The 24,009-nt window shown below is 32.5% G+C and overlaps 4 protein-coding genes across 7 annotated transcripts; 2 read left to right on the forward strand and 2 right to left on the reverse strand.

Annotated features, from left to right (window-relative positions):
* The first annotated feature begins 10,450 nt into the window (after positions 1–10,450).
* On the forward strand, positions 10,451–12,096 carry LOC149490287 (uncharacterized). Its single transcript, XM_089703008.1, has 6 exons — positions 10,451–10,868; positions 10,953–11,094; positions 11,180–11,281; positions 11,392–11,443; positions 11,540–11,807; positions 11,947–12,096. Exons 1-6 carry the CDS (start codon positions 10,497–10,499, stop codon positions 12,094–12,096), a joined length of 1,086 nt encoding a protein of 361 aa, XP_089559134.1. The 5' UTR covers positions 10,451–10,496.
* A 16-nt stretch (positions 12,097–12,112) lies between these two features.
* On the reverse strand, positions 12,113–13,699 carry LOC149490288 (proteasome subunit alpha type-7-1-like). The gene is made up of 3 exons (XM_089702989.1): positions 13,485–13,699; positions 12,945–13,415; positions 12,113–12,355 (listed from the first exon to the last, which is right to left on the reverse strand). The coding sequence occupies exons 1-3, from the start codon at positions 13,584–13,586 to the stop codon at positions 12,179–12,181; spliced, it is 750 nt and encodes a 249-aa protein (XP_089559115.1). The 5' UTR covers positions 13,587–13,699; the 3' UTR covers positions 12,113–12,178.
* A 207-nt stretch (positions 13,700–13,906) lies between these two features.
* Positions 13,907–15,320, forward strand: LOC149490289 (coiled-coil domain-containing protein 43). Its single transcript, XM_089702997.1, has 4 exons — positions 13,907–14,099; positions 14,176–14,403; positions 14,661–14,806; positions 14,979–15,320. The coding sequence occupies exons 1-4, from the start codon at positions 13,926–13,928 to the stop codon at positions 15,049–15,051; spliced, it is 621 nt and encodes a 206-aa protein (XP_089559123.1). The 5' UTR covers positions 13,907–13,925; the 3' UTR covers positions 15,052–15,320.
* A 176-nt stretch (positions 15,321–15,496) lies between these two features.
* LOC149490290 (secretion-regulating guanine nucleotide exchange factor-like) lies at positions 15,497–22,482 on the reverse strand. Of its 4 annotated transcripts, none has more exons than XM_089702880.1 (4): positions 21,821–22,482; positions 17,032–17,067; positions 16,218–16,362; positions 15,497–16,028 (listed from the first exon to the last, which is right to left on the reverse strand). In XM_089702880.1, exons 1-4 carry the CDS (start codon positions 21,827–21,829, stop codon positions 15,775–15,777), a joined length of 444 nt encoding a protein of 147 aa, XP_089559006.1. In that variant the 5' UTR covers positions 21,830–22,482; the 3' UTR covers positions 15,497–15,774. The 4 variants fall into 4 exon arrangements, with proteins under 4 accessions (XP_089559006.1, XP_089559000.1, XP_089558992.1 ...); XM_089702874.1 differs by lacking the exon at positions 21,821–22,482 and adding an exon at positions 17,142–17,880; XM_089702866.1 differs by having other exon boundaries at positions 16,218–17,067.
* Positions 22,483–24,009: the final 1,527 nt, after the last annotated feature.

Raw genomic sequence — 24,009 nt, forward strand, 5'->3', positions numbered from 1 at the left:
CTGCTGCACAGAGTACATTGAATATACGGGTATAGAGTAAACAGTGCTAAAAATGAATGGGCGCCATCTATCGAGCGATGTCCGGACTATTACATATAAATGTATAACTATACCGCCTATAACTATTATTATAGGTAGTTTTATTATATAACGCTATTTTTATCTGTTTCATAAGGATTTCTGAATAAAACAAAATATTATAAGTATTATTATTTTTTATTTCTATTTCTTCTATTACAATACAAAAAAGCTTGTTTTTGAATAGGATCATTATTATTCAGTTCCCGACTGGTACCGTCCAAGATTTTATTTGTACATTTACACCACCTATACGTAAAAAATCGGCTTGAAAAGTCGAACATAAATTCTATCACATCTTTTTTATGATTTGTACACTGAGCAAAGCTTGTATTAATTAATACATACATCAGTGTTTTAATGTAAGCATTTAAGTTGTGAATTTCACTTTTTTTTGATAGAATGTAAAATGTAACATCCTGCATTTCAGAAAAACATCTCTTTAATTTATCGTTGGGATAAGTTAAATATTGTTTATTTTTCTTGTATTCTCTCCTTCTTATATATTTATTAGAATCGGACTTATCAAAAAAATCTTTTACACACGACTCACAATTTTTGAAAATTTTTTTTGCTTTGCTTAATAAGTATCCGGATACGTACTCTAGCTGAGCCTTTATTCTGGGATCCCTTTGCTTAATTTCGTAATCAATTATTATGTTTTCATTCATTAGATCTTCATAATCAATTTCGCATCTTTCGTTACTAATTTCATTTGGTGCAAAAAATATGTCATCAAATGATTGGAACACATTACAAAAATCATCTTCGCAATTCGAACCCGGAGAATAATTGCTACTCAAACTACTAACTAATAAGGAGGCAAAAGCTACTTCAAAGTTAGCACACGTAGGCGAGTTGCTTCGAATTCCATGACTACGTATGTTGCCAAAAAAATTTTCAAGGGGATCTTGATTGAAATGTCTGCACCAAATTGATTTGACATTATATTCACTGAAAAGTTTTTCTCGCAGTAGTTCCATATTTTCTAAGGTATGTATCCAATTATTAATGGATGGAACGGTACCAGTTTTTCCATTTACGCTTATAAATTTCATTGTTTTTAAAATTCTTTTGGCTTCAGTCCACAGTTCTTTGTGGGCTGAATTTGGTGTCACACTGGTCAGCAGGTTTTTGCCACTTCGATTTTTTGCATTTTTATTGCTTCCATTCATGGAGTCAAATAAGTTATCAATAAAAATAATAAAATCTGCAGTATTTTTCGATTCTTCAGACAGTATCCCAATTTCTGTAACAAAAAATAAGGTTTTATTTAAAATGACATTTTTGACTAATGATGAAGTACATCAAAAATTCTGTAATCCAATCAGATAGCCAGCTTGCTTATCTATTGGTAATTTTTTTTCTATTTAATTTACTCTAATTGCTCTGTAATTGTGAAAGTGAAAAGACTAACTTTCGTATTTATCCTTAGGCCGGTTGCAGAGCTTCACCGACCATCAGTGCGTACGTCAGTCGCGCTTGTCATAATATGTATGGAAATTCATAAAACCGTTCATAGCTAGACCGACCATAGGGCGTATTCAGAAAGAAAGCTTGAAACTTATAAGCGCTTATCGGCGCTTATAAGCGCTGATCGGCGCCGACAAGTTTGTTGAAACTTGTTGGAACTTGTCGGCGCCTATCAGCGCTTATAAGCGCATGTTCATATATTTTCCTGCGCGGGTTACCAGCGCTTATAAGCGCCGATAAGCGCTTATAAGCGCTTATAAGTTTCAAGCTTTCTTTCTGAATACGCCCATACGCACGCATATTCCATACATATGACAAGCGCGACTGACGTACGCACTGATGGTCGGTGAAGCTCTGCAACCGGCCTTAATGATAATATAATAACTTAATGATAAAACCATGGGGGAAATTAAATTACTTTTTCATATGAATATATGTATGTACCTAGTGGTTCATATTTATAGGGGTGTTTATATGTCTCATTAAATGAGTTAAGCATCAAGGGCATAGTGATTTTTCGGATCAAAGGCCAATTTTGTATGGGAGCACCAATTTTTTTTTCATATCAGAAAAGTAGATCAGTTTCATGGGCTCATCAACTCTTCTTAAGTACTGCTTGAGAATTTTGTTACACCCTGTATACACATGCTACTCTTTTTAGCGAGAAAACGTCTTATTGCTATGAGAAAATATTTAAACCTCACGACGGAAAGCTAGCATAAACAAAAAAATAATTAGTTTATAAACTTACCAGCTAAATAGCCCATTGTTTTCCCAACAGTTTGACTGAAGAGTTGAGCAGCGTACTTAACTTTCATTTTCGGTATTTTTTCTTTCAAGCAATGGCTTTCTGTCAAATTTTTTATAATTTTTAAACCTTTATATGTAGGATTATTGTGGTATAGTTCCACAATATGTTCCCACTTGGCAACTTTACTTTCTCCATTTATTACATATTGTAAATTTTTAGTGAGCAAGTTGTTTCGTAAACCTTTCAACATGTGTGGGACATCATACAATGGGATAACTACTTGACCATCAACTGTAAATACTTTCTCTCTTAAAACTTGATTTCTCCTCAAATGCTCTTCTCTATTTGCTTCTATAAGGCTATTAATTGCAGCAGTGTTTGAGGTGCCTTGGTCACAAACAGTCGCAACAACGACAAATCCAATAAAATGAAGCTTTTTTATTATAAGTTCTATTTGCGCTGCTAAAACCTGTTTCGGTGTACTACATGAGCAGAATGAATAATAAATTGGCTGCTTGTAGTTTCTGACTACTCCTCGTATCATGTACACTAGAACATGGTCAGCAATCTGTTTCTTCGGTTCCCCCACGTAGTTTACAAAGCCAGTAACTTTATCCTTTTTTCTGTTGTAATCAAAATGTGGGGTGAGAGCCATTTCATCAAAAATAAGGGTGCATAATTTTTCACTATCCTTCATTTTTTGCACTTTTTTTTTTAATTGATCAAATATTTTTTCATTAATGCCCGGTCTCAAAGCAGCTCTTGAAATCATTCTACTTAAAGTCATTGGGGAAGGCAGAATAAACATCTTGCTGAGCCATTTGTAGCATTTTGGTCCACGCTTATAAACAGAAAGCGCCATTATTTTCTCCTCTTTAGTAAATCGTCGCCCCATTTTAGGCTTCATAATTTCACGAAACTGCATAATAGTAAAAATAGCAGCCAATCTTTTGAATTTGCTGAGTGCATTTTGAAATGCTGTATTATTGTAAAGATTGTTAGCATTTTTAAGTCTCTGCTTGTATGAATTGTTTTTTTTCTGTAGTTTCTGTATCTCCTTGTACAAACGTGGCCCATCATTTGTTGTATGTTTCTTAGTGCTTCCTGGAAAAAAAAAGTTTTGAATTAATATGAGAAGAAAGGAGAGATTTAAGATTTTTGCCAAAGATAAAGTGTTCAGAGGCCACCACCACACACGTGTAGAAAAAAGCCTTTAGTAATTTTTTTTTTAAAGTTGAAGCATCATGGTGTAATGTTAATAAGCAGCTAATGAGCAAACACTTTCTATGTATGTAGTTGTATCATAAGAGGAATATGGTATTGATACAACATCTCAATACAAAGTTCTAATAAATTGTGATTTTTTGGCTAAAGGATGATAATTTGAGTAAACAGCTAAATAAAAGTAAAATTATGAAAAAAAATTCGCATACAAAAGTTTTTACATAAGTTCTTAAACTTTGAAAATTACATTTCATATTAATAGGGAATGGAAAATAACCTAACACTAAAATTATGATAAGTTTCCCTTAAAAAGTAGTGTTTGTTTTACTTAAATAAAAAAAATCTTTTTACTAAAGTTACCATAAATATGAATGAATGAATGAAATATGAAATAGTGTTATATTATAACATAAGTCAATGTGACCTGATTTCACCACTTCTGCCGTAAATACATTTATCTAGGATAGATATTATGTATGTAAGTAAATAAATTCCAAGAAAACTTACTTTTCGGAGTTTGGATGTTCAATTTAGTTCTGTCTTCAATTTGAGATGTTTGCTGTTTTCCTGTAGTTAAAGAAATGTTGGTTAGTTTATAAATTAAACTTTGTTTTATTATCAGGAATAAATTGTTATACCATATCACATGTTGTATGAGAAAATTTCTCCATACAAAGTTAAAAAATTGTGATTTTTAAAGTGAAACTTTTATTACATCGTCTCAAACTTTTTGGTCTGTGTAGCGCATGTCGCGTGTATCGCGGCTGCCGAGTAGGTATACCTACTCGGCATGCGACATGCGCTACACAAAGCAGTGTTCGGAACCGTTCGAACAGTTTCACTTTTACCGTGGTTTCATAAAACCACACAACATTTTTTTTCTAAGGTCGGAATAAATACCTTTCTAAGGTTTAAGAGTTCTTAAGGGTAAACAATTACATTCCATAATAATAGGGAAAGGAAAATAACCTATCTAACACTTGTAATATTGTGATAAGTTTCCCTCAAAACATACAGAAATGGTGGGATATAAACTAAACTTTATTTTATTCTCAAAAATAAATTGTTATTCCTTCAACTTATTGATATTAAATGTTACAATAATTAAATAATTATGAATTAACGATAGTTTATAAATATTAACTATGCATAGCAATTATCTATCATTTCAAATATAGTTAAAAAATGTTAACAATAATATGACATATTTCACAGATAACATCGCATGTTGTATGAGAACATTTTTTTTGAAAATTCATAAGAAGTAATTCTTCAGATTTGTTTAGTTTAAGTGTACCTAGATCAGTCCATTGAAAATTCATAAGAAGTAATTCTTCAGATTTGTTTAGTTTAAGTGTACCTAGATCAGTCCATTGAAAATTCATAAGAAGTAATTCTTCAGATTTGTTTAGTTTAAGTGTACCTAGATCAGTCCATTGAAAATTCATAAGAAGTAATTCTTCAGATTTGTTTAGTTTAAGTGTACCTAGATCAGTCCATTTTAAGTATTAGTTGTCTATTTTAAACCAACGTCAAAAAAATGAAAAGGAGGTTCTCAATTCAGCTGGTACCTATATTTTTTTTGTTACTCGGATCACAAGACTTTCAGGATTGATTACTTTATTACTTTACTCAATATTTTAAATAAATTATGATTAGTAATAAAAATACAACAGCTGACATACCTGATGATGAAGGCAATGCTGCTGAAATTTCTTCAGTACAGCAATGAGAATCTTTGGCAGTTGTAACATCAGCCAATGGAACTGTTTTTGTAAAACCTGTAAAAGATTTTAGTACCTATATTACCTATGACGTAGTAAAAATAAATGATAAAATACATTGCAATTACAAGATAAGCCATTATGTATTAATGAAGCAAGAAATTAATTCATCAAAAGAAGTTCAAACTTTTACAATTTCTCAATATGTTTTGGAAATTGATGTAATTTACTACCTACTTATTGTTTTAGGTACAAAGTAGTACAAAAACTATTTTTGTATATTACTTAAAAATTGGGGGCCCCGAGAGTTTATAATGGTCAAAGTTTATGGCTACTTTAAGGCACCTTGTTTCATGTTTGTTTTCTCTGTTTTCCATGGCACAAGATATGCTTAGTATGATATAACAGGACTTGATGCGGATTGAGTACCTAATTATTTTTAAAAATAAATTATAAATAATAAAACAGCTGACTAACCTGATGTTGAAGGCAATGCTGATGAAATTCCTTCAGTATAGCTATAAGCAGCTGCAACATTTGTAACATCGGCCAATGGAAGGCTTTTTTTAAAACCTGCAAAAAAGTTATAAGTTAATAAGGTACATACATATATTATGAAGTAAGATATTATATATGATGAAATACAGTGCAGTAATATGATAAACTGTTATATTATGTACTAATGATGCAAAAAATAAATTCATCAACAGAAGTTCAAAATGTTATAACTGACTATTATTCAATATTTTTTTGGAAATTTATGTACCTACTTACCTACTTATGTTAACTCAATAATTATTTTTTCTCTTTTACTTCAAAATCAGGGGCTCTGACATTATTGGTCAAAGTTAGCCGATAAATAGTTTTATAGAGATTTATTCTGTGCAAAAGATTCGCTCATAATAAAATAAGTTACATGTCAAAATAAAATAAGATCGTCAAAAATATAAAATAACAAAAGAATTAATAAAGTATATAGGTAAACCACCCTATTATTGGCACTCTACCAATTTATTGGCATGCTCCAGTTTTTTTAAGAAAATTAAGATTTTTTTGTAGCCAGTATAAATTTTGTAGTTGAAATTAATAAGTAGCGTATCATTCTTTACTCAACTAGCTAACAATGTTTTTTATTTCTTAAAACATTGCGGCGTATCAACCATCTGTTTGACAAGCCGGGACTTGTGTGGCAAAAATATTCAAAATATTCGTTTTTTACTAAGGTAAGAGCTATCATGAACTTAAAAGAAATTGCAATTCCGTTATGTTTTTCTTATGCATATTCATTTTGTCTTATTATTGAATGTATGAACTGCCTTTTTTAAACATTATTTTAAAATTTAACAGCCAACTTTTAGTTATTTGTGGTATGCCAACAATTGGACTGTTTAAAATCTGTTTATCCATTTTATTGGCACACAAAAATGTTAATTGAAACTTAAAAATTACTTATGATGTCATTCAATCAGAACTGTGATTTAATCGTAAGCTAAAATTGTTCTATGTTTTATTTAAGTAGGTTTTTTGGTTGTCTAAAACCATATTTAAAAAATAAGCGTTCCAACTGAAATGGTATGTTCCTCTACAAATAAATGTGACACTTCTTTTAACAAAGTCTTTTATTTTGTTTATTTCAAAATTAATTTCTGTTAATTTATGAATGGTAAAAATTAACTTTAAGATGTCATAGTACACACTTTGAAAGCCCTACTTAAGATCTAGTAAATATTTTTCAGTCTTGAATAGTGACAATAATTGGAAACAATCACTGCCAATAAAAGGTTTGACTATGTCAGCAACTGGTATGTTTGGTTTTTCTTTTAAAGATTCACTATATTAAATAAAGAGATTTAATTTAAAATTGAAAAGTACTTTATAATATTCTCCATAGATTAGAATACCAGTATAAATGTTTTTTTCTTAAATAAAACATAATTGTACATGCAAATTTCACCGGTTTTGTGAAGTAGCTGCTTAAAGTGCCAATAATTGGGTGGTTTACCCTACTTAACAAAAATAATTATAAAACTTTTTCTAAATGTTTAGTCACCTGGCAAATACAATGAAGGGACAGCATTAGGACTAAGCATTTTGCTTCTGGTGTGATACTGAATTTCAAAATGTTGATGACAAATTTTGCGATATTTATAAATATATGCATTATCCAAAGCCAAAATTTCGCCTCCAATTCTATAAAGCCATATCCGGAAACGTTCCATGTCTTTATCTGGATTTGGAAACTTGTGAAGTATTTGTGTATCCGAACCTGAAAGTATAATTTGATGCATTATTATTAGAACTAGTAGCAATGTAAAGGCAATAATATATTATAATACCTAATAAATATTTAATTTATCATACTTAGTGTAATTTTTGTGCAATAACCGAGAAAAGTTTAGTACTAACAAGTGCTGATTTTATAAATGATGAATTTTATAGTTGAATAAAAAACATCAAATTATTCTTATACCTATATTACTTTTCAAATGATTCAAGAACTAAACTCGAAAACACTAGATTCACATTCAATTTTGAAATAGATAAGTAGGTACCTGTAATCATTTAAATTAGTTTTGTGTGAGATTGAGCATGAGTATTATCAATTTGCCAAATTAATAGTAACATTTCAAAGGCTGAGGGTTAAGGCATATAAAATGTACATATGGAAAATAGAAATAAAAGTAGAAATATAAGTTATTAGTGAAAATGTTTCAATGTAGGTAATTTTTGTAATTTTTTGCCATTTTACCATGCCAAAATAGGGTTTGTTTACTCGCTGAGCGTTCTGATTGGCTAATAAAGGTTAGTCGACCAATCAAAACTCCCGCTACTTAACGAAATATGCACGATTGGTGAAAAAGGCTAAAATATGCACTAACGCCGTAATTAGAGAGATTTATGCATTTGCATATGAAAATATGCAAATGCATATAATCCGATGTCTAGTCATAATGTATTGCATAACAATGTGCTAGACATTAAGTACATCAAATAGCACTTTTTAAGGGTTGACTTTAGAAACGTGCGGCACGAATTTCGGCGCGATTTTAATTTTTATCGATCGATAATGATGCCCCGAAACATACATTAGCGGCTTTTCGTGCGGAAACGTGAAATTACAGAGAAATCTTTTTTTTAATTTTTGAGATTATGTTCAAAATTGTTTGAGTTACATTGACAAAACTACAAGAATTTTGTTTGAAAGAGATAACAAATGTCTTAATGTACATATTAAAAACCATAGTTCATTCAAAAGCATGTTGCTGAGGGGACAACAATTCATACGGGTTATTGGCGAGCATATGATTGTTTGGGGCAATATGGGTATGTTCATAAAAAAGTTAATCACTCAGACCCAGACAACCCATTTGTTGCCTCTGACCCATTTGAGTCCCAGTGGCATGTTGTAAAAAGATTTTTTAAAAAAGATAACTATAACCACCCAGCAAACTTCGGTGATAATATTATAGAATATGTCGAGACGATGGGTGGAAAAAAATAAAATGGATCCATTCATTGCCATTGTAAATTGTATCAAACATGTATACAAGATTTGAATAAATAATTATTTAAAAAAAATGTTTTTATTGTATGTATATTGCACACAAATTGTTAATCACAGAACCGAATCTGTCCACCCCGATTCCACGTGGTACTTGTCTGTCATACACTAGAGTGTATTAAAAAAGTCGGAGGCGCGGAGGAGCGTGGCGCCCGCGTGTGCTGAGGAGCAGGCAGAGTCAAGCGAGCCGGAGTGGCTGAGGCTGGTCGCCAAAGGCGACCAAAAAGCCGAAGCTACGAAGGCGAGTGAAGACTCCTGCCTGCAACGACGTACACGGGGGCAAGCGCCACGTTCTGCAGCGCCGGAGCAGTCAAGAAAGCCCATAATCTTCGTTATATTTCTAACTACATCACTATACATAGTATAAAACAAAGTCACTTTCTCTATCCCTATGTCCCTTTGTATGCTTAAATCTTTCAAACTACGCAACGGATTTTGATGCGGTTTTTGTTAATAGATAGAGTGATTCAAGAGGAAGGTTTTAGTATATAATTTATTAGGTTTAAGTCACAGCGGGCGAAGCCGCGGGCGGTAAGCTAGTATAAATATAATCTCAAAAAAAAATAAAAAAAAAATAGAAGGGGGGGTTTCCTCACCCCCCCACTTTATAGGGGGTCTCCCCTTACCTCCCCCCACCCTTTCCCTCCCCTCCCCCCCCTTAATTCGTGCCGCAAATTTCTAAAGAAATACCCTTTTTAAGGTAAATGCTTTGATTTTACGCTGATTATAAGTATAAGTTCTATTACTTTTGGCTAGGATGATAAAAGTAGAACATCTTGACAAACACAAACTAACCTAACTATCAGCCCGTGAGTAGCAAAGCCTAAACAGCAATGTATTTATTTGAGCTACTTATTTTGGCAAATCCAAATAAATAACACGATTATAGACTTACCACAGGTCGGCACACAGCACTTTTTCTCGGCAGCCATAGTGATCAGAAATGAAGTTGAGATCAAATCCAAAACGGAAGAATCAAAGTCCGGAGTCAAGCCTGGGGTCACGATTTTCAACAGATACATAAAAGTCCATAAACACGCCAATTCGTGGGGATAAATCCGAATAAACATAAAAACCACCATGAACGATTCCAAATTTCCAATGCGCAAACGCCACGCAAACGCCGGTAAACGGAGTGAGGGAGTGAGGGGGCGAGGGGCAATAAACATAAAACAAACATGTGTCAACTGTCAACTGTCATCTGTCAAAAGAATTTGTAAGGCTGACATCTGTTGAGCTATGTCCGAACTAAAATGAACCAACATAAATGTACTGAGAGTGAAATGTTCTAGCTGAAAAGACCCTGCACTGCTGTCACCTCAGAGCGCTGTCACTGATGGTGATGTAGATTGTCATTAATGTCATTAAAATTAACAGATAATATATAACTTCAGTGTCAGCACTTGCTAAAATTATATATTGAAATATTTTATTTTACATACAATAAATGAGGAAACAATGAAAAAATCTAGGTAGATAATTATTTATATGTTAAATTTTAACTATTCTTTACGCTTCCATTGGCTAGGTATATGTGCAACAAAAAAAAAAAAGATAAAAAAACAATGGCATGACGCATGTCATTCTGACCAATGCAAAGGCGCGAGTTTTAACTTACACGTACCTAATTAATTTATGGAAACGCCTTTCCCTTAGAATTGTATGGAAATTAAAAAAAAATATCATGCAAGAAGTAACAAATGCTATTAGACAGATGCGGTTTCCTCAAAAACTTTGGTATTTATTGGACTTGCATACCGATGCAATATTATGGGGTGGTACTGGGCGCACTATTCTCCTGAATTATCGCGTTTTGCATACTTATTTACAATGTAATCATTCCATTTTTAAAACTACCAATATCTCTAGCTTTGTAAGACAATTAAATTTATATGGATTCCGCAAAGTTACTTCACATTTACAAGATCCGCTTTGCAATTCGAGTAATCCATATATGCATGAATATATTCATGATTATTTTCAATTTGGTAGACCAGAATTACTTAACAAGATCACGAGAAAGGCGCTAACCATTAAAAAAAACTTCAAACCAAAGGTTTGTTGTAGTTTTAAATTGTTAGGTACATATAAACTATATAATATGTAGCTTTGATTTTATAATTTTCTTTTTCTTTGGCAGAATTTATATAGTAACGACCAAAATCTTTATGTTACACCATTACAAAAAGCTAGAAGAGCTTTACAAATTGCACTCAAAAAAGCAGCTCAGGATTTATACATTCAAACCTCTCCAAAACCAGCATGTAACATGGACTATGAGGGTATATTAATAAAACTCTTTTTGATTACTTATCATGTTTAAAAATAATATTCTTTTAAATAAATGTTATTTGATATTTCATATAGATGAACAAGATGAATATCAAGATGAAGAAAGTGTTGAACTGGACTGGCTTATACCATGTGATGACACTGCTAAAGATATCCAGAAAGAGTTCCAACATACAGGTCCTTACCTAAATCCTTACCATTTGATTATATATTTATCCTTCACTTACCATAATTTCCAATCATTTAATCCTTTCTGCATCCAATCCCTTACTAGTCACTCCTTACAGGTGTGGAGAAATTGGTAAAGCCAAATGATACTATAGGTGGAGAGGCTTATGGGTAAGATAAAGTTTTAATCAAGTAAATTTAATTTCACAAGATTCATAACTTTTATAAGTAATCATTATTTAATGTGAATAAAAAATATGTTTATAGTGATATTTCACAAGATAATCTCATCAATTTCTCCGATGATTCATGTCAGCAAGTCAATGATAATTATTCAGCTCAATTTCTAAACATGCCTGACCTTGATTCTGAACACACTGGAGAAAATTCAGGCGTTGAATTGCTTGCTGAATTCAATATTGGTCATGATATTGATCAAGGTATTACCAAGAAAAAGGAAAAAGATAATAATTCTTTAAATTGTGTCTTACCATCTGTGAGCAATGACCACAATGATGATATCAGCTTTGTTGAGGTATAGTGTTATACTTTTTACTATTTTCAAATACTGGGATTTTTTTTAACCAGATTGAAGTTTTAAACAGAGTGTTAAACTTTATACTATAGAGAAGCTATATTATACTGAAAGTAATAATTTTGATACATCTTTACAGTCCAATGAAAATGCTAATCATTACCATGGAGAATGGGATCAGATGTTTAATGACATAATGATAAATAAGAGCTCCAGTCAAGACAGTGTCTCCAATTTGAAGGAGCTGTATTCCCAAATATCTCAAACTATTGATTTACTTAATTCATAAGTTCAATACAATAATATGGTTAAAATAAACATTTATTATATTCCTTATGCCGTGTATTAATCGTAAAAAATACAAAATAAAATTACTTCTTCTGTTTTTTCTTCTCAGCTTCTTCTTCTTTCTCTTTTTCAATAACAGTAACATATGAGTTGATAGTGTCCAAATCTAACATTTGCATGGGTTGGTTGCGTCTCATGACAGCTATTTCAAGGTTCTTCTGACCAGATTGTACAACTTCAAGGAGGGCCCGAATCGCAAGCTGTAATGACGAAATGGAAAATTTAATAATAGATATTCAGTCTCAGTCGCATATAATAATAAAATATATAAAAGTCAAGGAATGTAGGTATAAATATTTATAAGTCTATGCAGCTTAAAGCGAATAATATGTAAATACTAGCGGTCCGCCCCGGCTTCGCCCGTGGTATATGTTTACGTTTTCTCTACATAAAAACCATCCTCGTACTTCAAGGAATATAATAAAAAAAGAATTATCGAAATCGGTTCAGCCGTTCTCGAGTTATGCGCTTACCAACACATTTTGCGATTCATTTTTATATATAAGATTATTACTTATTGAGTGTATAAACTGATGAAGGAGTATTTGTGTGGATGAATGTATGGAAATAGTACTGTGTGAAATATTATGGAGATTTATAATTTGCTACTTTTTATCCTGATAATGCAAGTGAAGGTTTTAATATACATAGGTGTTGAAAAATAAAATTATATTTTGATATAACTATTCTTTGCTAAAGATTTTGATTTTTCACAGATATAGTATTGCCACCATTCTAATACTGTTTTTACTGAAAATCAATTTAAATAAGTAATATGGGTCTTCTCACCTTTACTGCACCATTTTCTGAGGCAACTTCTTCAGGAGTATAATTCTTTTCTAAGAATTCTCGCACAGTTTTGGCTGATCGGCCAGTTGCATTGGCTTTCCATTCATAATAAATACCTGATGGCTCAGTTTGGAACAATCTAGGATGACCATCATAGTCAAAACCTCCAATAAGGCATGAGATACCGAACGGGCGACGACCATTACTTTGTGTGTATTTCTGTTTGAGTCCAGCAATATATCTGGTAATATATTCCAGAGTGACTGGATCCTCCACTGTCAATTTGTGAGACTGGCATTCAATTTGAGCTCTGTTTATAAGTATACGAGCATCTGCTGTCAAACCGGCAAAAGCCATTACCACATGATCGTCGAGAAGACAGATTTTTCTTACTGTTCTTTCTTCTTGAAGTTTAGCAACTGACTTCTTTTCAACGCCCAACACTACGACATCTTTACCCCTTACGCCAACCTAAAATAAACCATACATTTATAATAATCCAATAAATTCCTGTTCTCAAGCAACTACAAAAGTACATACAGCAGTTGATCCTTTGCGGACGGCTTCTTGTGCATATTCTACTTGCAGCAAATGGCCATCTGGTGAAAAGACTGTAATAGCTCTATCGTAACGAGCAGACATTTTAAAAGTTTAAAAACTAGTTACAAGTTAGTAAAACAAAACGAATGTATTGAATTTGCTTAGTAATAACCGATGCACCGCTAATACAATGACAAGGCGAAATGTCAAATTTAGAATAGTGCTGTACTGACTGAAGTAAGGACGGATGTTCAATATGTTTCTGTATCGATTCAATATAATATAAAAATATTATAATCGTATTATGAAAATGATAAATTATATATTTTTATGCGTTGAATTTATTCTATATTTTTATTTTCAATAATAATTTAACCAGTTAACAATAGGGTAAACATCTCATCTGTGGAAAATAATGTTGAAAAAAAAAAATACTGTCAAATGAGCAACATGGCGGCTGTCATGACGGATTTCGAGCCGTGGTTAAGCGATAAATTAAAGTCTTTAAAAACTGATGAAGGAGTATTTGGATCCTATATTTCAGGTATATTAGAAGGCGAAGATTCCATAGATGAAAAAAAAGATGCTTTAGAAGACCTATTGTCTGAAATTGTGGTAAGCCTCCAAGGAACATTTATTGGTTAATATTAATAAGGATATATATTTATTAATCAAATCTTGTACTCCTCAGGAAAACGATATAACAATACACGTTAACGAAATAATTGAGAAATGGGAGTCGTGCAAACCAAATCAGGAGGGTCCAAAGCAAGTATCCAATATAGATGTCGATATTCAATTAACCAAAATGCTAGAATCTCAGTCACTAGCGACTACAACTCGAAAAGAATATACAGACGAAGAAAAGAAGATACGTGAGGCCATTCTATCACAGTATAGTCAGCTCTCTGATAATGAGGTACATTTAAAATATTTATTTATTAAAACTTTATATAAAAAATTAGCTCTCCGTCGTCTTCACCCGTGGTATAAAGATAGCCTATTGATTCTGGGATCACATATTATACAGTGAAATGAAATAAAAATTGATACAAGTCTAATAGTTCCCAAGATTGCTGTGTTAAAATAAACTCTTCAGCTTTACATTGTTAGTGCAGATATTTTACTTATTATGAAAATATGGATATTGTTACTTTAACTATTTTCAAATTACAGGAAGAAGTAGGAACAGTGGATGTTTCTGAGGGTGGAGATTTAGTTAAGAACACAAACGCCTTAGATGTAGCTGCAGCAGCTAAAGAGAGACGTGAACAAGCAAGACTCGAAGCACAAAAGAAGAAAGAAAAAGATAGAGAAGACAGGTATTTTATTTATTACTAAAAAAATTATATTTGCCAGCCTGTTGCTAAAAAAAATAATTTTTAAAATTGTGACACTAAAAATTGCAATAGTAATACATATTATGGTTATATTTAGATATCTTAAAACCTATTCATCATAGCATTAATATCATAATATGTTTAACCTTTCCAGAGAAAAGCAAAAACAATTAAAAGAAGAGAAAAAAGAAAAACGTAAGACACAAAAGTCTGAAAGGAAAAGGTGAAAGTGCTAAACAGTGGCAAGCAGTAGTGGTCAACTACCCTTGTTTATTAATTGTTATCTTGGCAGAAAACTGATTATAAACATTCTAAGTATTAAGTATCGCCTTACAATGCAAATGTATTTTTAAAAATGGCTAGTGATAAAAATGTAACCTTGTCATAAAAGCTATGATTTCTCTAAAATAAGTATTTTTAATGTATCAGAAAAATTTTTGTTACACGAATTATCCATATCAATATTATTTGATGTTGAATATAGTTTTAATATTTATTTTTTATTTATTATTTACCAACCATAACATTGAAATGTCTTTCAAATTTTACATTAACTACGCTTACCAGTTTCAGGCCTATTTTTTTTTATCTTAACAGCTAATAAAATTAAATGTAAGTAAACATAATTATATATTATGGTCAATAGGCAGTATATGTAAAATAAACAAAATAAGCATTTCTAATAAATTTAATAGTTTATCACAGTTGATTATAACTGAAACTTATTTCATAAGTTTTAATATTTTATAGAAAAAAAAAATTACAACATACAAGCTTAAACAGATAAGTTAATTGTAACTAGTATTAATGTTAAACATTAAAAAATAGGTTATCACCAAATATTAAGTATATTAATTGTTTAACACAACTTTGAACTGATATAAATAACACATCTCTGCTGTAGATGTAGGAAAAAAAGCAGTTTAAAAGATAATAAATCATTACTCATATTAACTCATGCTATTGTCATTCTCCTTTTCTTCATTGTTAGTTACTATAAAATTATGTGCACCTCCAGCATATATTTGGCTTACTTTCAAATTAACATGATCTAAAGGTATTAATGTTGGGAAATATACTAAATCTGCTGATGTTGTTCCTGTATTTGCATGTTCATTCCATCCCCAGGCCCACAGGGAATTGTCTGTTGCAAGACAAATTGTATGTTCTGACCCTAACACAATGTCTTTAACTTGTCTACCATCTGTAAAATTATAATAGATGCAGATTTGGGGTTGTGTATGTAAAAAAAACATAACAGAAAATTTAGTTAATCTTAGTAGTAAGATGGAGCTTGATACATGATAAAATATAGCTTTAGGTTTATATTGAAAATACAATTATTTGGACAAAAATGTAACAGTAAATAAAAATTTAAAATTTAAATAACTACCTGGTAACTTAATGTGAATGATGCTCCCATCAAAGGGCTTGTCTGTGCCAAGCTGGCCATAGTTATTCCTACCCCATGTAAGAAGCTGGCCATCTTCTAACCACAGCAAAACATTGGTCCATCCACTAAGAAGCTTCTTAACTTTCTGCTTGACATCAATATCAATTTTCTCAGGTTTGTAAATCTTTTTATACTTTTCAGAAGTCAGTAATAATTGACCATGTCTATTATCTCCCCAAACATACAGAGCTTTATCATCTGAGCACCAAGCTACTGTGTGATTCTGCCCACAAGCTACATGTGTTAGTCTATTTGTTATTGGTACTTTTTGGAACCTATCTGAAATAAGCACATCTTTACCTAGACCAAGTTGTCCATGCTTACCGCATCCTGTAATCCATACTTCACCCTTTGAGTTAATAATAGCAGTATGCCTCAAGCCCATTGATACAGAACATGCATTTACATGTAATCTAATAGGTTTTATTGCTTCCGGAAACTGCTCTTTAGGTAATCCCAACTGCCCATGGCTATTGGAACCCCAAACAAATAAGAATTTATCGTCGGTAACACCACAACTGAAGTCCCAACCACATGAGATATTTGTAAATTTGATACCGCTCAAAGACCATACCCTTTGAAATTTGTGCACATCGTTTTCAAGGCCACATTGCTTTTTGGAATTCCAACCGCATGCAAAAAGTTTTCCGTCATCATCTAAAAGAAGGGTATGCCCCCCTCCACAAGCAATTTGATTGACATTACTACAATCATTTGACAAGATTTTAGTAGGTGTATCCACTTGTTCACTAACCTTATCAAGGCCTAGCTGGCCATGAGAATTTGCACCCTAAAAGAGACTACCTGTTTAATATTTTATGGAATAGCTTAGTTAAATATATATTTAATAAAATAAGTATTCACCCATGACCATAACGTAAACATAATGAAAATAAGAACTTAGTTTTTTGATTTAACAGAACTATCCTTGAGCATAATATTGCTCTTTAAACATTTCAACACATATGTATATGCACTTCAAATGCCTATAATAAAGATGGAATTGAAAATAATTAAAAAAATTACAATGTTATCGTGCGGGGAATTGACATCATTTTGATTCACATTTCACGTTGTTTTGACTTTTGACATACTGACATTGACATGACAGTTTAGACAGATAAAAAATTTCAATATTTCCATTGTACAATGCGATCCGGCCACGATCATCCAGAAGCAGTCATCTTTAGTTTGAAATTGGTTTGAAAAGATTAAAATCTAGTTTTTATAACATTTTTTTGGTCATGCATCGTTAATATTTGTATCAATTATAAATAATATGGACTCGTCATCATCAACCTATCGATTATATATTATATCGTTTTTATTTTAGATATACTTCCGTGGAGTGTATATTTGGGCAGCTACATCTTGGACTATAAAATTTTAAATATAAACAAAAAAATAAAGAGATCTATAGTTCGTATTCGTTCCATTAATGAGCTAATTAATTTTTGAGCGTTTAAATCCATGCCCAGGCTTTTAAAACGAGCTGCAGCTGAAGCTTGAACTAGTTAGATCTAGATGGCGCTTTCTTTACAGAAAAGCAAGGTAGGTTAAATCAGAGCTCGCAGAATAGGTATGTGAATGAAAGTTATAACTAATTGCTGAATCACAAGAATGACTGTGATGTTTTATTAAAACATCAAACTACCTTTTAGTTGCAGATTTGAAATAAGCAGAATATATAAGTTGGTTAAAATATGCAACTAAAACACACATTGTTATTGCAGAATAATTTTAATAAACTTACATACCTAGTACCTAACTACGTTAATTGTTCCGGAAAGATGGTCAGAGAAGACGCATTTTTTGTGTAAAATTGTAAAATTTTTCGTTTAACAACTTTACTGGAGTGGAAGTGAAACCCACCTGAAACCTGAAAAGTTTTAGTGCAAAAGTTAGCCAGTTATGCTACTCTGCGAGTTTTCCTTTTATTCCTTGAAAGGTAAAAAGTTGCACGGCAGCAACCCCGTAAGCTGCTTTGTGATACTTTCATTAAAACTGGAAGCAACAATACCGCTCTGAAACTTGACCCTTTGAAATTTTAACTTTGCACAATGAAATGTGCCAGAGTGCTAATGGAATTCTTTCAAGTAAGTTTAGGAAGACTAATTGGTGGGAACGTTATTTAAATTTTTCTTCTAGAAGTTTCGAGTTTATAAGAAATATACCTATATTAAGAAGAGCTGGAACGTCAACACATTTACACATTGCACATGTTAGGCCGGGAGATACTGACGCAAAATTTCGGGTCATTTGTAACAGGATGGCGGTCTAGAGGGGTCTTAGTACGCAATGACAAAAAGAAAAATGATGGTCAGAACGCTGGTACCGGAGGACTAGTCGCGTGGGCGTTAGTCACACTCGTCGGATAAATAGCGAAAGTCCAACGATTTGTAACACAAAAATTTTAGAATTTACCGATAGCCCTTAAAAAAGATGTAGGCGGTAGTGTCATGCCATACTTTTACGATGTGACTTACAGTCCGCCTTACCGACGTGAACGCGTTGTTTAAAAAAACAATTCAACCATTTGTACCGGGCTAACTTTTGCACAGGTAACAATCGTCGTGCAGCCATTTACTAAAATCGCCATGCCATACTTTTCGGACGATACCAAATAGTCGCCATACCGCGGAAAATCTGCAAATTTTTGAATTTTTTTTCTCGCCAAACGATTTGTACCACCCTACATTTTTTTTTCAACAACTCCTGAATGATTATAAATAGAAGTGTGATAATGCCATACCTGTGGGAGGTGGCGAATGTGTATAAGATATTTTTCTTATTGTAAGATTTTATTCGTAGTTTGAACGATTTGTAGCAGTATGGCACTAATTTTTCCCTCTATTAAAAGTATGGCAAATATAATAATGGTCACGTTGCATCATATACTTTCCAAAAATGCCGTACTGGTCAACGGCAAACAACCGACCGACCGACGACGACAAATCGCCAATTCTTTTCATTTTTTTTTACGTCTTGGCTTAAGTCTTACAATCATCCGCCCCATGTTTGCAATCTGCGATATTTTTTTCTAGGTAGAATTGTATACAAACAAACAGAATATAATGATCCCATACTGTAAAAAATTATTTTACGTATTGTACAGTCGTATTTTTGAAACGTGACGAATAAATTAATTTATCAAGTATGGCAGCACTTTTTCCCCCTACTAAAAGTATGGCAAATATAATAATGGTCACATTTTATCAAATACTCTCCAAAAATCCAAATGCAATACTGGTACAAATTGTTTGGCGAAAAAAAATTTTTTTTTGCAGATTTTTCGGCGGTATGGTGGCCATTTGGAATCGTCCGAAAAGTATGGCATGGCGATTTTCGTAAATGTCTGCACGATGATGATTACCTGTGCAAAAGTTAGCCTGATACAAATGGTTGAATTGTTTTTTTTTTAATCAACGCATCGCGTCGCTATGGGGGGCTGTAAGTTACACCGGAAAAGTATGGCATGACACTACCGCCTACATCTTTTTTATGGGCTATCGGTAAATTCTAAAATTTTTGTGTTACAAATCGTTTGACTTTCGCTATTTATCCGACGAGTTCGACTAACGCCCACGCGACTAGTCCGCCGGTACCAGCGTTCTGACCATCATTTTTCTTTTTGTCATTGCGTAATAAGACCCCTGTAGAACCGCCATTCTGTTACAAATGACCCGAAATTTTGTGTCAGTATCTCCCGGCCTATGTGTAGCTTTTATTTTGCAATTGTTTATAAATACAGGGTGATGTAATTGGTGTAGTACGAATATCTAAAAATCTATGAAGAATTTTGTGATACAGTAAATGGAAGAATAAGGCCTTTGACACACTAGACGGAAACTCCGTCGCCGAACTTCCGCGGCGGTCAATCCGTTCTATACGGTACCAGCCACACTGAATATTCAGTGGCAGATCATCAGTCGGCTAACTGCCCTTATACGGTGTGGTCGTCACTGCGAGTTATCCGCTGAATGTGGCGCGATGCATACAAATACCTGTAATGCAACGTTGCCGATCTTACGCTGACGGAAGATCGGTGCGCGGACGACCGATCAGACGCGAGCGAGTGACGGTCCGCTCGGAACGCGGGATCATCCGCGACGGAACGACCGATCTTCCGCGTAGTGTGCCCGTTATTTGTATTTTATATGCAATAACATGTATTGGCGTTCCGCCGCGGAAGTTCGGCGACGGAGTTTCCGTCTAGTGTGGCAAAGGCCTTATAGATTACTAGCTTTCCGCCCGCGGCTTCGCCCGCGTTTGCAAAGGAAAACCCGCATAATTCCCGTTCCCGGATTTCTGGGATAAAAACTATCCTATGTGTTAATCCAAGTTACCCTCTATATGAGTGCTAAATTTCATTGTAATCGGTTCAGTAGTTTTTACGTGAAAGAGTAACAAACATCCATACATCCATACATCCTTACAAACTTTCGCCTTTATAATATATATTAGATTTTACAGTATTTAATAAAATCATTTAATTTTTTGTTCATTTTCATAAGAAATGTCAATTTTTCTCACCAATGTGGAAATTTGATAAGGATCTTGTTAGAAAAATATAAATTTTGACTAAAATCGGCATTTTTTTTTTCAAAAATCAAATTACCTACTAATTAATAATCAGAGTTATCACCATTTACATTAATTTACAAACGATATCGGTTGTTCTTACTTAAAATTGAATACCAATGTCTTATTGCGGTATGTGTTCTTTGGAAGTGTTCGTAAAGTTGTTGATCCGTAATTAAATTTTGCGGAAAATCTTTGCGTACACGTGTTATTTGTATTGTTTTTATGACCTGAAATTTAATTATTATTTGATAATTGAATGATTATTAATACTTTTATCCAATTGATTATTATTAGAATAAATAATTTAGTTCATCAATTGATTTACTTTTAAATTATAATTTTACAGGTAAATTATGAGAGCTTTCATAATTATATTTGCATATATTTATCTACAACGCACCATTTTACAATTCAAGTCTAAAATGAAACTAGAGTCGCATTTATTTTTGAACATACTGTAAGTGAAATTGCATAAGTGTGAGTACTGTGAACATGCCAGCTTTCCTTAATTGACCGATACAGACGCGTACTTTGTACAGTTTTCTTACCGGTCCTTTATTAATTAGGTATTATAAAAGTGCTTTTTCAGTAATTGGTGTGTCCCAAAACAAAGATAAAATGATAAGATACCTAGGCTATTTGTTCATTATTTACTCGCGTGGAACAGGGCACAGGCTTCAACTTTCAGCTTAAAAAATTATAAGAGCCAGTAGCACCTGTAGTATCTTACTTACCTAAATTTCTATTATGTTTCTTAGTATCATAGTCACAAATACAAAGTTTGTTAAAATAACTAATAGAATGGAAATTAATACGACCAGTAGTTACCAGCTTTTCCATACTAATATCATTATTACGTACATATTAATAGAATTATGGTGTATGGTAGCGAAATTGGGGAGGTTGCATGATATAAATACATATAGATGTTAACGTGGTGGTTCCTGTAATACAGTTACCGGAGGCATCAATTTTATGATATCCAGTGCCGCGAGGTTTGCACTAATATGCAATATCCCTGTGTCCAGCGCTACGAACAGGTCATTAGCCAAGCTGCCGGTGCAACAGTGTTATTTAATCATGATCGATATGTGGTATGTAGTCATTAGAATATTGACTGCGGCTAGAGATGGATAGAGAATTAAAATTGAACAAATTTTTATGCGTAGGTAAATTTACCCATATCGGTTACAAAAATCTTCAGATTTTTGTGCTCTATAGGCTCTATCCATAATCCATATTACGCTTAACAATAGTCAAATATCAACAGAAAAAACATATACCTGCCTAGGTACACACAGTTTCCTAGACGTCATAATCTTTTTTCGAAAATGACTGGTATCTATTAATAGCGTCAAGTATATAATACAACACGTTCTTTCTATTTGGCAACAAATAAATAATGCATCTATTTAAAAATATCCACATGTTTTACTTTATCCTCCTCCTGAAGTAGTGTTTTCTCAGTAGGTAATGTATCTTCTGCTATGTCGATAGCTTCAGATCTTATATACCGTAACATTAAGTGACAATAATTTTTACTCACATCACATATCACTACTACTACCACAGCGCTTTCTCTCACCGTGATGCGCGTTACGTTACAGGCCGGTGCTCAATAACTCGCATGATTGAGTTTAGAAGCGTCGCTGCATTGCTCTCCTACCAAACGAAATTCAGCCAGGCATTTTAAAATTACATTACACCTGTTCTAACTGAATCCTGCTGCAAGACAGGACATTTTTGGCGATTTTATTTATTAATAATAAACTTATCTTAAATAATATGACACACAATGCAGATCTGGGCCGTTAGCTTGCCATAATTTAGAAGTGTTTGGAATGGTCTTTATCATACTATTTTTTTTAAACAAATAAGGTAGTACCTACGGGTAAGTTTATCTGATAAAAAAACGTTTAGATCCAAGGGTCAGGTAAAAGTAACATAGTTAACTATCTGCATTTAGTTAAAAAGTTACTACTACAACTAGGTAACTAGGTACACACTGTTACTCAGTGGCGGATTTACCAGCAGGCTGAGTAGGCTGGAGCCTAGGGCGGCAAATTTTAAGGGGCGGCAAATTTAGTTCATAAATTTATTATTTCGGTTTACAAATTTAAAAAAAAAATATTATACACACACATAATACGAATTTCGAAAATTGGAGAGAAATTAAAATATTTAACAAAAATCAAAATATTCTCATATACAGTGCTAATTAATAAATATTTCAACATCTGCATTAACAATTCCTAAACGCTTTACTAATTATACATTAATGATTATGAACTTTTAGAATATCGCGATTCGATATTATAATCGAAATTTAGTAATTTTTACATATACATATATTCTTCACTGATAAGCTTAGATCATTATTTAATGATCTAAGCTGATAAGTGATAACTGCTATAATTTTTTCTCCCTGTACCTAATAATTATGAGATCTGCTTACCCAATTCAATCGATATAATATCGATGGTCTAATAAAAATACTCACCAAAATTGACTAATTTTTATTAAATAAAAAACTAGTTCAATATCTTATAGAGATCATAATAATCAAATAACTGATAGTTGAACGACTCTGACTTGACAATAAAAAAATTCCCTCCACAAAATATGAAGTGAGACAATTTGCTCATTAGAAAATTGATACATTTTAATAGTTAATTATTTTATTTGCAGTAAAAAAAAGTTTGGAAAATCCAAATGAGCAGGCCTTAAGCGCTCATGTCGTACACGAATTATTTAAATTAAATGTTTACATCAGTAGATTTGATAACAGATATTTTTTTCGCAAAGCCAACTTTTTCAGAAGATGCCAATCGGAATGAATTAATTATAATAAGATAAAACAATACTCAGCTGCAATTTTTTATTCAACGGCTTCTCTCCAGTTAAACCTTAGAGTTAAACAAGTAAGTATATTAAAAAAAATTGAAGTGAAAAAATTATTTTTTCCAAAGTTACTTATCGTGTTTACTGTGAACACGATCATTCAAAATCCATACGATATGGCATTAAAATTATTTCCTTTTAAATAAAAAATAATTAATCATAACCGAAAAAATATTTTTTAATAAGCTCAGCGATCATTTTTCTTTCCGTTAAGTTGCTTTTTAAATAATATTCATGTACATCATAT

The sequence above is a fragment of the Colias philodice genome, chromosome 2, assembly GCF_061535455.1.
Source record: "Colias philodice isolate Cphi_HAF_F1 chromosome 2, ilColPhil1 Martin Lab GWU primary, whole genome shotgun sequence".
NCBI classification, from domain to species: domain Eukaryota; kingdom Metazoa; phylum Arthropoda; class Insecta; order Lepidoptera; family Pieridae; genus Colias; species Colias philodice.